Source organism: Ambystoma mexicanum, chromosome 14 (assembly GCF_040938575.1).
Source record: "Ambystoma mexicanum isolate Mex_15411 chromosome 14, UKY_AmexF1_1, whole genome shotgun sequence".
Taxonomy (NCBI): Eukaryota; Metazoa; Chordata; class Amphibia; order Caudata; family Ambystomatidae; genus Ambystoma; species Ambystoma mexicanum.
In genome coordinates this window covers 91,290,794-91,305,377 of record NC_090940.1, presented here as the reverse complement: position 1 = coordinate 91,305,377, position 14,584 = coordinate 91,290,794, and the positions used below count along the sequence as shown (strand labels likewise).

General features: G+C 46.8%; 1 protein-coding gene across 1 annotated transcript in view; it reads right to left on the bottom strand.

Annotated features, from left to right (window-relative positions):
* The window catches only part of LOC138527164 (uncharacterized), a 67,495-nt gene extending 53,157 nt beyond the window's left edge, over window positions 1-14,338 (bottom strand). The window contains exons 1-2 of the mRNA XM_069638271.1: window positions 14,237-14,338; window positions 12,256-12,321 (exon numbers count right to left, since the gene is read on the bottom strand). Of these exons, the coding sequence (XP_069494372.1) occupies window positions 12,256-12,321; window positions 14,237-14,338 (168 nt within the window). The remainder of the gene's footprint in view (window positions 1-12,255; window positions 12,322-14,236) is intronic.
* Window positions 14,339-14,584: the final 246 nt, after the last annotated feature.

Sequence of the window (14,584 nt, the reverse complement as noted above, 5' to 3'; positions counted from 1 at the left end):
AGTAACGAAAGGGGGGAAATGTAGGGGAGGACAGGCCTTAAGGCCCCCCTCTCCTGCATTATTCTCCCCAGGTGAGGACCATGGCTCGCCGAGCGTCCCCTCATGCCACCCGGGCCCAGGTGGAGGAGGGCTTGCCCGCCGATGACATTGCCCCCACGTATCCATCAGTCACACACACTAAAGTTTAGACAGGCCTAGAAGCCTTCTTGCCCAGCAAAGATGGCGTGAGTTCAGCGCGCTGTAGCGCGGCCCCCACCTTTGGAGGGCTTTCCAAGCATCCCTGCCGCCGTAGCACCATGGTAGATCCGCTGCGAGCGCGTTCCCATGAGAAAGCCGGGTATGAGCTAACCCGAGATGTTAACACTGTAACATTTCATCGTTCACAATGTAATACTGCACCCCGCATGACCTGGTCCGCGAGGCCGGGGCGACGGGGAAAAAACTGAAGCATCACTATCTGAAGAAAGTAGAAAATAATTCAAGTATTGGTATTAATGAACTACCTCTGTTTAAACAGATTCTGTAAACTGTGAATCAACCATAAAGATGTAACGTTTATATGATGTCACCCCAGGTCTGGACTAATGCTGCTATAACCACAGAGAAAGATGTCGACGAAACGTATAACCTCTATCTGTATAAGTGTTCTTTCAATTTTATGTAGAAACCTAAACTCGTATATGTTTTCTTAATCACCCAAAGCGGCGAGTATCAATCTCTGTAGGCCATAACCTAGAACTACCTCATGTAACGTCTAATGTACATAAAATAATCAAACACTGTAGTGAATATAATGTTAGGTAACGAAAAGGTACTCAGACTGAATATATTAACGAAATGTTTAATGAACTCGAAGTATATATGTATGGTATAGTAGTTTAAATAAGACAAATGATATAAAAGTTTTGTATTCAAAATTAGGCAACACACGAGGAAAATACCTTTTGTGAATATATGCAAGGCCATTCTCCCTCCCACCCTACGAAGCCTGCCAAGTAGAAAAAAAAAGCTAAGGCCTGTGCCGTGCTCCCCCACCTCCCCCGACCAAGCTGGAACCGCTTCAGAGAGTCAGAGGCCCCAACACAGCATCCAAGGCCACCGGCCGCCACCTGCGTTATTTACAGCACGGTAATAAACTTACGTTTGAATCCAATGATCTACCAGCACCCTCTCGTAAATCCCACAATCCCCCAGACCACCCCAAGAAGCCTGACCCCGCACAAAGACTACCCCCGACAATGGGACAAGTCACAGAGCCCCCCTTCATAGTAGCCTCTAACGTAGTAATAAAACATGTACCACCCGGCACAAGCCCCCAGAGCCCAGCCCCTCGACCTGAAATACCAGACGTCAGAACACCGGTAAATCCAATAGATGACCACCAGACCCCTCACAAGGTGCATTCCTCCTGTGTTGTATTGATTGAAAGATTTACTGTAGAAGTTAGATATCGGGTTTTAAGTAACTGCAATGTGCATGATTTAGAGCACCCAAGTCAGGGAAGGTATTCATCTTTGTCACAGGCTGCCCCAGCGTACCAACACCGCCCGGATGACCTCAAGCCGGCCTGCCAGGCCCAACCCAACCCACGAGGCTGACCAGTGACGTCCTCCCACCCGGACCAACCACGCTGCAGCAACACCTATAGTTAGTCGACGCCACCCAATCCCAATTAACTTGTGCCCCCTATAGTGTGTAGGTTCTGATGACGTTTTTTGTATTAGAAATACGCCTGCCTTTGCGATTGTCAGGCAGAGCGCTCTCGGAGGTTGCAGAGTTCTTTGCATGCCATATTCGTTTGATAAACTCCCACTTACGCTCACCCGCACTCTGTCTTGGCCTTATTCCCATCACGGGAGTGTCCATTATTGTCTCCCATTGCGGGGAGGATCGTGCTAACTTGGGGGCGCTTCCACTCACCAGTCTAGAGGTTTCCAAAGGTGCAATGATATCCATCCCAATCCTTGAGAAAGGAACTTCTATTATTGGTAAACAGTTGCGTCGCTAGGGGAGGTCTGGGGGGGCCAGGGCCTGTGCCCCCCCACCTAAGATGAGCAGTGACCATGTTCTCCCCCTACTTTTGTCTGTGCCCCCCTACTTTTGTCTTTGGCCCCCTCCGTGCCCCTCCTAAATTTGATTCCTGGCGACGCCACTGTTGGTAAAGGATTCAGAGGGGCAAGCAAGGGAATGTGAGCACTGGTTTTCTGACATATTTCACATGTCTGAATAAAGTTTTTTGTATCAGCATGGCTAGCTGGCCAGTGAAACCTCCCACTGATATGTGCCTGGGTCTTAAATTGTCCTAGGTGTCCCCCTGTTAGATGTGAATGCGCAATTTCTAGTACGATATTCCGGTGTGTTTTGGGGATTACCAACTGAGTTTTACTTAGGCCTTCTGTGGCTATTTCCATCCTATACAGTAATCCTTGTTTTTGGGAAAAAAGGACTTCCCTTGGGAGTTGCTTGTAAGAAAGCTTCAGCAAGAGCTGGGTCATTTTTCTGAGCGAAGGCTAGGTCGGAAAAGATGGTAAGCTCTTCTTCCCTTTTCTCTTCAGTCATAGAAGGTTGATCAGCTTCCCCAAAGCCTAAGGTACATCTCTCAGTATCTTCCAGTTCACTCTCTTTAAAATGAGAAAATAGAGCCTTTTCAAGAATTCCCTGTGCATTTGTGTCCCCACAATGTACTTCAAATGGAATTTCACCATGGTTCTGTAAGATAACCTTTATGTCTCCCCGGATGTCGGGATCTATGATGCCTGCCAGAATGTCTAGACCAAACTTCCAGGCTAGGCCATATTTTGGGGCCAATCTTATATAACACACAGGAGGGGGTATCAAAACGAAGTCTGTGGGAATCATTCCTCCTTTGCCGGGAGGGATAATAGTTCCTCTGCTGCTACAGATAGCAAAGCCTATTGATTATTTTGTGGCAACGGATGTGTCTGAGGCTCTATGACTAAGCTTCTGGAATTTTAGGGGTCCCCAATTTGTTTTAATTGAGTCACATCCCATTCCTGACACCACATGTGATGAAGGCATGGCATCAAGAGTAAGACAGTCACACGTGACTACCGTTCAAAGGTGTTTATTGTACTGCAAAAAGGGTATGCTAAACACCTTTCTGAACCTAAATCTACAGATGGGAGCAAACTACGACCATCAAATAATAATAACGCAGTCTTAGTGGTGTCTTGTCAAAATAAAAGGGCCTTTACAAAAAACCTATTGCCAATCCTTACCTCTAAATACAAATATTGTGGGGAATAATGTTATGAAAAAGAAAGAAGTGTTCAAAAAGAGATGTCAGGTTTTCAGGCCATTGGCCTCCCTTCCCTACATTGTCAGCACGGTATAAGGCAGTTCACTCGAGCGTAGCAAAGTCTCTGGCTTCTTAAGCACAAGGTTACAGTTCACTCATCAGCATCAGGGCCTTCGGAGCGTAAGTCACCTTGCTTCTCAAAGTCTCTTCACTCAAAGGGCCTGATGCAACCAAATAAACAACAAAGTCCTTTTCCCTTCTAGATTTTCACAAGTATTCACATCGGTGAGTCCCTATACACCCCAGATCCCCCTCACCCGGGCTGAGATCCTTATAGCATAAAGTTCTGCACAGGCTTCCGTTTACCGAGCTCGAGCCGCTCTTTCATCTGTCACTTTATCGCACAATGTTCATAGGTTCTTCTTTTTCAGGTTGGATGTTGCAGGGACCCATGGAGTCCAAAAGGGAGGACTTTAAAGTGGAACAGGCATAAGGGTGAGGGGAAGGCAGTTTTTTTCTTTATCAGGGCAATGAAGTGGAACCTGTCAATACCCTTTTGTAAGGTCTATGGTGGAGAGATATATAGCGTTGCCAAGCCGATCAATGAGATCAACAATACGGGGCATTGGATAGGCATTGAACGCAGATGGCATTTACTTTTATTTTACTTATTTTTTATTTTATTGAGCATTTGTTAGGCATTTATACAACTGAATAGTGTTTCAAAGTGCCACAAAGCTAAATGGGAAGGGAACAGGGGACAAAATAGCAACAGTAAAAACTAAAAAACAGTCATGGTCCTACTAGGTCTTGTGGCATTCAGATACGCAAGTGCACTGAGGAGAAGTGCAGGAGATAGGGAGGAGGGGTGAGCAGAGGAGTGGCAAGTGCAGGTAGAGGGCCCGGAAGGGAAGTGCTAAGTGGAGCCAAGGGGGAGAACCTCAGGCTAAGTGCTAGTGCTGGCGACTCCCAAGATGTGGGAGTACATCAGTAAATTGTTGGAGTAAATCATACAGATCTTGTTTCTGGTTATTACCAGGTTCAGGAGGGATAAGCACTGTTCTATCAGAGTCATCAGGTAATAAACATGACAGAATAGCCGTAGTGGTCGCTGTAGAGTTTTCCTTGCACTCTTTTAAAAGGTTAATGTGGTATACCTGGGTCTTTGATCGGCGGTTGGGTTGAGAAATGTTGTAGTTACAGGGTCCTGTCTGTTCTATCACCTCATAAGGCCTGTGCCATTTGGAAATTCGTTTATTCTCTGAGGTGGCAATAACACTAGCACCTTTTATCCTACCGAGAAGGATCTTAAAATGACTTTCTGATTATATGAGGGTTTATGCTGTTCTTGTGCTTTGGCCATATGTGTTTGAACTAAAGATCTTACTATAGTCATGTGCTCTTTAAGACGGTGGGCGCTTTGGGAAAATGGAATTGGGGGTTCCTTCCTTTCTTCCCAGGTTTCTCTCAAAATATCCAGGATCTCTCGGGGTACCCGCCAATATAGTAATTCAAATGTGGAGAATCCTGTAAAAATCTGGGGGGTCTTTCTGACAGCAAAATAAGCCCAAATTACCTTCTGATCTCAATTCCTTCGGTCTACAGCTCACGCAATATTGTTTTCAGGGTTTTGTTAAACCTTTCTACAAGGCCATCTGTCTGTGGGTGATATACTGAAGTTCTTAAGGTGGTAATATGCAAAGGTTGCTTCACTTCACCCATGAGTTTACTCATAAATGTAGAGCCCTGATCCGTTAAGATTTCTTTGGGAAACCCTACTCTCGATTTGGATTTGCTGGGTGGTGTTACCTCTAAGGGGTAGGCCTCCGGATACCGTGTGGCATAATCTACTATTACAAGTATAAATGTATTCCCTAACTTAGATGTTTCCAGGGGTACTACAATGTCCATCCAAATTCTGGAAAATGCCACTTCAGTAATCAGTAGTGGCTGTAAAGGTACTGGAGTGGCATATGGGCCCTGGTTTTTTGGTAGATTGCACATGCTTGTATAAGGCTTTAATAGCTGCGTGAATTCTAGGCCAATACATTTTTTGAGGATTTGTGCCTGTGTTTTTGTCTGTCTTAAGTGACCGCCCGTCAGATGGGAATGGGCTATTTCTAGGACGACCTGCTTATGACTCGTACATCAACCCATGATTTAGAAAGAAAAAGGGTTCTCTTTTCTCACAGCCCCCTAGTTCTGGTATGATTTGTAGGAAGGCTGTAGCTAACAGCCGGTCATTCCTTTGGGCAAATGCTAGGTCGGTAAGATTTTCTGGTTCTTCTTCCATGGCCCTTCTGGGCTCAGAACTAAGAGGGGTATCAGATGTTTTATCAGCCTCCCCGAAGTCTCGGGTACCTCGATCTGTTACTTCTTTCCTGCCCTCTTGCTTTACCCTGGGGAACTTTTCTCTTTCAAGCACCCGTGTACAATTTTACCCCCCTGATGGATCTGGAAGGGATCTTTCCCATGGTTTTGTAGCAATACCTTTATTTCATCCCTGAAGTCTGTGTCAGCAATAGGGGTAATATCCTCACCTTAGTCTTCACCAGAGAGCTCCTCTGAAAGATGGTCCGGTGCAGGTGAGCATGCCTTTTTGCGACATGACTTGCGGTCCTCATAGAGGTAGGGTCTACCTCGAGATGAAGCCACTATGCCTGTGGGTATATTTTCAGGCAAGAGACCTCTCCCCGAGATAAACCGTATTTGAAGGGAAAAAGCCATGACTGGCTGAAAAAACCTTTCAGAGTAGTCCAAAGCTGGTTGAATCCTTTCGCCTCTCCAAAATGTGATTCTGTATGCCCAAGGTATGAGAGTCGTTAGATGAGTAAAGCTGGATATCCTCAGATAAGCCCCAGATGTATTGGAAAGTGCCAGCGGTAAGTAAAGCAAGGGCTCGCTAGGAATGCACCTGGCAGAAAGAGGTAGCAGCGGGAGAACAAGAAATACGGAGCGCAAGCCAAAGCAAAGGGAATGGGGCAAAGGCACAAGGAAGGACAAAAGAGAGAGTGAGAGAACAGGCAGAAGTGTGATGGAAGGAGTAAGGTAGCAAATGTGCCTGGAATGCTAAGCAAGAGCAAGAAAAAAGGATAGCACAAGCAGAGCATGAACAGTGTCTTACCTGAAACAGAAAGCACAGGGTTGCAACGCCACGATCGGGAGAAAGCGGCGTTGATAAGGATGGTGACGGCCATCTTGAAAAAAGACTGGACCGGTCCGTCTAGTGTGGAGGAAACATGGCTGAACATTAATGGCGGTTCAGGCGCCAATGTTTCCACAAGCTCCAGGGACACAGGCTGATGACATTATGCCCCCTTTTATACTGTGTTCTTCCAGGTTTCCCTGGGTGTACAGAATGGAACCGCTGCAATAAACATGGGGCATGAATGTATGTCGTAGGTTCCCAGAGGTCTTCTGAATCAGAAGACCTCTGGGAATCAATGAATCAGATGCTGTAGTCTTCCTTTGAAGTAGCGAGAATCTCGCATATTTCAGATACTTCGTACTCAGTTGGTTCAGGATCCAGCGTTGGTATGAAATCCTTCCTTTTATGTCCATGTGTATCTGGGATGTATGGGCGCAATAAGGAAGCGTGAAACACCAAGTCTAGCCTTTTCAGTGGAGAAGGGAGTTTCAACCGAAACGCCACAGGATTGATCTTGGTCAGTATTTCGTAAGGCCTGATGTAACGAGGTGACACCTTGGAAGGGGGAACCCATCTAGGTAAGTATCTGGTGACCCAACCAAACTTTGGATTCTACTTCCCATTCTGGGTTCAGACTTCTGTGCTTGTCAGATTGAGTCTTGTATTCTTGTTTTCGTTTTGCCAGAAGAGTGATTTTTTTTGTGAGCTTTGGATAAATCCCTTAGAAGAGTATCAATCATCGGTATATTTGTGGTTGGGAATCCCGGAAGCGGTAGAAACCGGGGAGAGTAGCCGTAGGTGCAGAAGAACGGACTCATGCCAATGGCGGTATCAATCACGTTATTGTAGGCAAATTCTGCTGTAGGCAAAACGTCTACCCAATTGTCTTGTTTATCGTTGGCAAAGCATTGCAGGTATTGTTCTATTGTGGCATTGAGTCGTTCCGTCTGCCCATTTGACTGCAGATGATAACCCAATGAGAGGGCTCTTTCAATACCGAGTAGGGTACACAACGACTTCCAGAACTTGGAGGTAAATTGGGTCCCCCGGTCAGACGTAACAGAATCTGGAAATCCGTGTAGACAAAATACTTCATGAAGAAACTTGTTGGCTGTTTCAGAGGCAGAGGGTATGCCTGGTAGAGGAATACAATTCACCAACTTAGAAAAGGAATCTACTACTACCAGGATAGCTGTTTGGCCTCTTGAGGGAGGATGTTCAACCACGGAATCCTTGGAAATGTGGCTCCAAGGTCTGGTAGGAAGTGCTCTTTGTTCCAATAGGCAAATCGGTTTGCCCATTAGGTATTTGCATTGACAACATACTTGGCAGGATTTAACATATTCTTTGGTATCATGGCACATTGACGACCACCAAAAGGAATGTCGGATAAGATCCTAAGTGGTATTGTAACGTTTGTGTCCTGCAGCTGGACCTTCGTGACACCAGGACATGGCTCTTTGTTGGAGAGACTCCGTAGGGAGGACTAATCGATCCTGATGGAACAGAGGTCCGTCTTTATTTTTCAAAGATGAAACGCAAGATGCGAGGTGTCCTAAACTTCCTGGAGAAAGGACGTAATAATGCATAGGAATGTATTCCTTGAAAAGAGATTTTGCTCTAGTGGTTGTTGGCGATTCACCTGACCACGTCCTACAGAGGCAATCAGCTAGTATGTTCTCTGTTCCTGGGATGTAGGTGGTCTTGAAATCGAATTGTGCAAAAAAGAAATCCCAGCAGGATTGTCTGGAATTCAGACATTCCAGTTGCTGCAAGACTCGCAAATTCCAGTGGTCAGTGCGAATCTCGAATGGTTGAACAGCACCTTGCAAAAGATGACACCACTCCATGCAGGCTTTTTTCCTCACCATAAGTTCTTTCTCTATAACAGAATAGTTCAATTTGTTAGGAGCAAAGGTCCTAGAGAGGTAAGCTATGGGGTGTTCTTATCCATCTATAGCTTGTTTGAGAACTGCTCCTAGAGTTCCTGCAGGGGCGTCTGTTTCCACAATGAATTGCAGTTTTTAGTCAGGCTGCCTGAGTATAGGGGCTGAGCAGAATAACCTTTTTAGGTGACGGGGTCACTTCCCTTCCGCTTGTCTTGCAATACTTCTTGCTTTCACAAATCTTAATGTCTTTTTAAAGAGGTTTTGGAGCTTTGCCCTGCATTGTCGGTTTCCCTCTGCCGGATTCACTCTCGCTGACTTTTTCGATACAAAGTTCATGTACTAACTTTCACCATGCAGGATTCACTTCCCTTAGCTTCCTCAATCATCTTCCGGTCAAAGACCTTCGACGGTACAGAGGATTTTACAAGACCCCTGTATGAACACTTTGACCTTTCTTCGCCTCTTCCCAAGGCCTTCTGGTTACGGTAGTCTTTACTGTTGGGTAATCACCCATAGTTTCCTGCGTGAGCACCCATGTGATGCCAAACTCCTCTATTGCTGGTTTTCCCTCTCTTTCCGCAATCGTATCTTTTCAAAGTTCAAATTAGCTCTTGCTACTTTTTGCTCAATACAGTTCTGTTTCTTATTGACACTCCCCTCGACTCACCGGATGTGATGTGCCACTTGGTTTTTGAGTCAAGGTTGGTACCACCGAGGCAAGCTTCTCTCCCCAGCTTGGTAATCAGTGTAGGAGTGTCTTGTGTACCATAGACATCTGCTGCAACACATGTTGGTCTCTGTTTGCAGTCTTATTTTCCCGTCTGTGGAGGTTTCACGGGCCTTGGTCGGAAAGGGCAAGGTCGACTCTCTCCTTGTCACCCCCTCGGTCTGTGTGTCACGCTCACCTGTTGATTCTCTGCTTGTCTCTGTCTCTTTGCCGGAGGCGGAGGCGGAGGTGAGATGAACCTTCTGATCCTTTCTTTGTTTGTCTTTGAGGCTGGTTTTCTTTTTATGCAGGTAGGGTCTGCCGCAGGATGATGCCACGGTGGTCTATTGGATATCAAATGACTGGTGGCCCCAGTCCTGCGACAGCCAAAAGGGGGAAAAAAACCAGGCGGCACAAAAAAAAATCTTCCATCGAACCAATAGGTGTAATCCAGCAGGATGGTTCCAGAGCAGGTGGAGTTCCAGAAGGATGCAGGAAGAGTTAATGCTCTGGCCCGGAGTAATCAGGAAACCGAATCCAAGGACTGCCGAGGGTCTGACAGCAGCTAGAGGTTGATGCCAAGTCTGGGTAGCAGGTAGGAATGGTGGACCGAAAGAATGGGGAAAAGGAAATGAAGAGAACAGGAAGCAAGCCGCGGCCAGAAGGAAACCGAAGAGAAAGAGAGAGAACGTATCCTAGAGGCAGAAAGGGCAGGTAAGCGGACTCAGGGGGAAAGCGGAATAAGAAAAGGTGGAAACTTGAGCGGGCAAAGGAAAGCGACATGGAGAAGAGCCAGCAGGAGAGAGCTCAAGGGAGGAAAGGAAGCGAAATGCCCAGTGGAAAACTCAGGAGCGTTAGCAACGAAGCAGAAAGCAAAGCAAGCACAGTTGCAATGTGGCGACCGTCGGGAATGGAGGGCTAAGAGCTCCCGGCGGTGGCCATTTTGAAAAAGACTGGACTGGTAACAGAAAGAGTGTGAGCCACAACAAAGGCAGATTCTAATGGCGCCACAGTATCCACCGGTCCCAGGTCCTCCATGAGTGCAGGTTCATGACAGTATGCCCCTTCCGATTCCGGGGGCAACCCGGCTTGGCAAGATGGGCACGATGAAACCTATGTACAAGACGGGGTGCATGAACGAAGGACTTTGGTTCCCATGAATCCTGGAAGAAGGATAGCCTTTGCGGGAGACCAAGTACTCCAGCCTTCCTCTGCGAAATCATGAGTCGAGTATCCTAGCAACCTCATACTCCTCAGAGCTTTGTTCCTGTATCTGTTTGCGGACTGGAATGGTTTTACAGTTCCCATCTGACGGTTGAAGTAGAGAAGAATGAAAGACCGGATGAATACGACAGAGACTCCTAGAGAGTTTCAGACAGAAGGCAACAGGGTTGATCTGGCTAATGATCTCATAGGGACCCAAAAAGCGGGGTGAAAGTTTGGAAGGATGTACCCAGCGAGGCAAATATTTGGTAGAGAGCCAGACTTTGGATCCTACCATCAAGGTGGGGTTTTTACTGCGGTTCCGATCAGCCGACTTTTTGTATCTTTGCCTCGCATCTTCCAAACTCGCATTGGGCTGTCTTGTGGGCTTGGGAAATCTCCAGTAGGCGGCTATCGGCGGATGATATGTTGGTACAAGGGGCAACTTCAGGGAGAATGCCCCTGGGATGTATGCCGAAGGTACAAACGAATGGACTGAGTCCCAAAGCTGAGTGGATCGAGTTATTGTATGCAAATTCAGCAGTAGGGATGAGAGCTACCCAATCATCCTGTTGGTTATTGATGTAACACCTCAAATACCGCTCCAGAGTGCCATTCAGCTTCTCCGTCTGCCCATTAGTCTGAAGGTGGAATCCCAAGGATAGGCCTCGTTCGATACCTAGTTTCTGACATACAGCAGTCCAGAAGTTCGAGGTATATTGGTTGCCTTGATCTGATATGATCTTTGAGGGTAGTCCGTGAAGACGGAACGCGTCCCGAATGAATACCAATGCCATCAGAGAAGCTGAAGGGACCCCTTTGAGTGGTGAGAACTGTGCAAGTTTGGTAAAGGAATCAACCGTTACCATAATACAGGTGCAACCCTTCGAAGGAGGAAGTTCTGCAATGAAGTCCGTGGAGATGAGCTCCCAGGGTTTGGTAGGAAGAGGGGTTTGCTCTAGCAACCCGATGAGTCGTTGAGTCCGGTTCTTGCTCCTGGCGCACTCGGTACACTTCTTGATATATCTTTTGATGTCAGTCACCATACCTGAGCAATAGTACATTGTTGAGCGAGATCATACATGGCTTTCACACCGTGATGTCCAGCGGTCTTGTGATCATGAGTCCAGTGTAAAATCTGGGATTGCGGTTCACCTTGTGGTATGTACAGCTTTTTGATGACAAACACCAGGCCTTAATTTTCCTCGATGTGGCCTGAAGCTCCAGGGAGACGAAGGGGTGATTCGCTTTCTGTGGCATCCTTAACTTGTGAGAGCAACAAAGAGACAACTGACACTATGCGAAGGTCCTGAGAAAACATCTTTTCCGGAAGGTTGCCGTAGGGACCATTGGGAAGATCTCTGCAGGAAAGAGCATCCGCAACGATGTTCTGACTACAGGATATGTAGCTGATTTTGAAATCGTATTGAGAGAAGAAGTGGGCCCAACGTGCTTGGCGAGTGTTGAGGAACTCCATATTGCGTAACACCTGCAGGTTCTTATGATACGTTCTAAGAACAAAAGGCTGAGAGCCTCCTTGCAGCAGGTGTCTCCACTTTTCACAAGCGGTTTTCATGGCTAGGAGTTCTCTTTCAATAACTGAATAGTTACTTTGACTGGATGTAATGGTTTTAGAAAGGTAGGCCACTGGGTATTCCTGCCCTTCATAATCCTGCAGAAGCACCACACCGATGGCATTGGCAGATGCATCTGTCTCCACTATGAAACCTTTCAACTGGTTGGGTTGTCAGAGTATGGGTGCAGAGGAAAATGTATGTATCAGACACAAAAAGGCCTTCTCCGCTTCTTCCATCCAGCAGAACGGATTGATGGTTTTCTTGAGAAGTCTTGTTATGGGAAGGTCTGTGGCAGAGAAGTTGTCATTTCCGATAGAAATTAGACAGTCCGAGGAAACATTTAATGTCTTTTACAGGAGCAGGGGAGGGCCAATTCATAATGGCTGAGACCTTCGAGGGGTCCATATTAACTCCCTCTTGTGATAGAATGAAACCTAGATAAGGAACCATTGATGCCTGGAAGGTGCATTTACCTGGTTTAACCAATAGGTGGTTTTCTTGTAGACGTTGGAGGACAGTTTGGAGATGTTAAGAGTGTTCTTGAATGGATGAAGAAAACACCAGAATATAATCCAGGTAGATAATAACAGAATGGAAGAGGAAGTCGGAGAAGATGCGGTCCATAAATCACTGAAATATTGCAGGTGCATTGACCAAGCCGAAGGGCATCACCCTATATTCGAAATGCCCAAATGGTGTCCTAAACCTAAACGCAGTCTTCTATTCATATCCGCTGCCAATGCGCAGCAGGTGGTAGGCATTCCGAAGATCAAGCTTAGTAAACACAGAGGCGCCTTCTACTGCCTCCTATATGTCGGATATTAAGGGCATGGGATATCTATCCCGAATGGTAACCTGGTTGAGACCCTTATAGTCAATGCATGGTCTTAGTTCTGTGGTGTCCCTCTTGGCTATAAAAACCAATGAGGCTCCTGCTGGTGACCGGGAAGCCTGGATGAGCCTGTTCTGCAGATTAGTGTCCAGATACTCTATCAACACTGCTTTTTTTACAGAAGGAAAGGGAAAACATGCACCCAAAGAGTATCAAGGCCTCTGGCACTAGTTTAATGGTGCAGTCCTCCGGCCGGTGAGGGGGGAGGTCACAGATCTTCTTTTCTGTAAATACATCCTCGTAGTTTCTGCACTCCGTGGGCAATCAATGCACTGTGCGGGTCTTGATGTCATCAGCCAAGAAAGAAGCTGGCTCGTAATGCAAGGTGTGAAGGCAATTTTGTTTGCAGAACTGCAAGTGAAAGCTAAGTGTGTTTCTGGATCAGTCGATCAGAGGGTTGTGTTTCCTTAACCAAGCTATCTCCAGAATAATGAGGAAATGCGCGGCTCTGATTATGTAGAAGGACATCTTCTCGGTATGCTGTATAACCTGAACCTGTATCTTTTTGGTGGAATGGGTAATGGGGCCAGAGCTCAAAGGAGTACCGTCAACTCCTTCCACCTTTTGATTTTCATTGTTAGGTATACTTTTGATGCCTACTTTATTGGCCCACACCGTATGGATGAGGTTTCCGGCAGCCCACAATCAATGAGGGCCAGGGAGTCGACTTTCTTTTCTCCCCAAGCTAGTGTGAGAGAAACCACCATGAGTCCAGAATCCTCCGAAACGTTGCTGGGAGCCGCTGCCAATGTAACGTAGGGACTTTCATTAACCCCTCGGACCTTCATCCCATTTAGGTCTGAGGCGGTCAGTTTCCCGATCTCCAGGAAGGAACCTCGGGCCAATTCCGTAGTAGGTGTGCAGATGACCCACAATACATGCAAAGGCCAGTGCCTCTATATCGTTTCCTCTCCTCTGGAGTGAGTGGCGATCTGGTGGTTCTTATCTGCATAGGTTCCTCTCTACTTTGGAGTGGGATTGTAGGGGTTCCTGTACTTGAGGTAGTTGAGGACCAGCTGGTAGCTTTGTTCTTCTTCCTCTCCTGTTTGCGTTCCGACAGCCGGAATTCAATCTGTAATACGGTGGACAACAGATCCGAGATGGAGGAAGGGTGAGGAATTCTTGCCAACTCATCCTTTAGCTCCTCTTTGAGACCCCTTCTGAAGATAGAAAACTGGGCTTGTTCTGGCCATCCGGCCTCTAAAGCCAAGCGTTTGAAGAGAGTAATGTAGGATAATAAGTCCATCTGTCTCACAGGTCCCAAAAGTCACTTCGGGTCTTTCAAATGTCTGTTTCAAGAGAGCCACAAAAGAATCAAAGTTCCTAAGGACTTGGTTATTGCTGGTCACAAGAGGTGTTGCCCAGGCCAGGGCATTGCCAATCAGGATGGACACCATAAATCCCACCTTGCTTGAACCTGAAGTGAACCTCGTGGGACGGAAGGCAAAGTATACCGTGCATGCCTCGAGAAATTCTTTTAGGCGTTTTGGCGATCCGTTATATTTGACTGAGGAAAGAGGCATGGGGGGCAGGTCTGTTGGAGGTTGATCCCTATTGGTTACCAACTGGCATAGCACCATATTTTTAGCCTTAAGATTTTGCATCTCCATGTTCAGTGAATGAACAGCGGCCACCAGCTCTTGAATCTGTTCTGCCATTGCCATCTTCGGGTTGGATGGGCGTTGCAATCTGTCACACTCACCTGTTGATTCTCTGCTTATCTCTGTCTCTTCACCAGAGGGGGAGGTAAGCTAAACCTTCCGATCCTTTCTTAGTTTGTCTTTGAGGCTGGTTTTCATTTTATGCAGCTAGGGTCTGCCGCGGGACAACGCCACGGTGATCTATTGGATATCAAACGACCGGTGGCCTCAGTCCCGCAACAGCCAAAAAGGGGAAACAAGCCAGGTGGC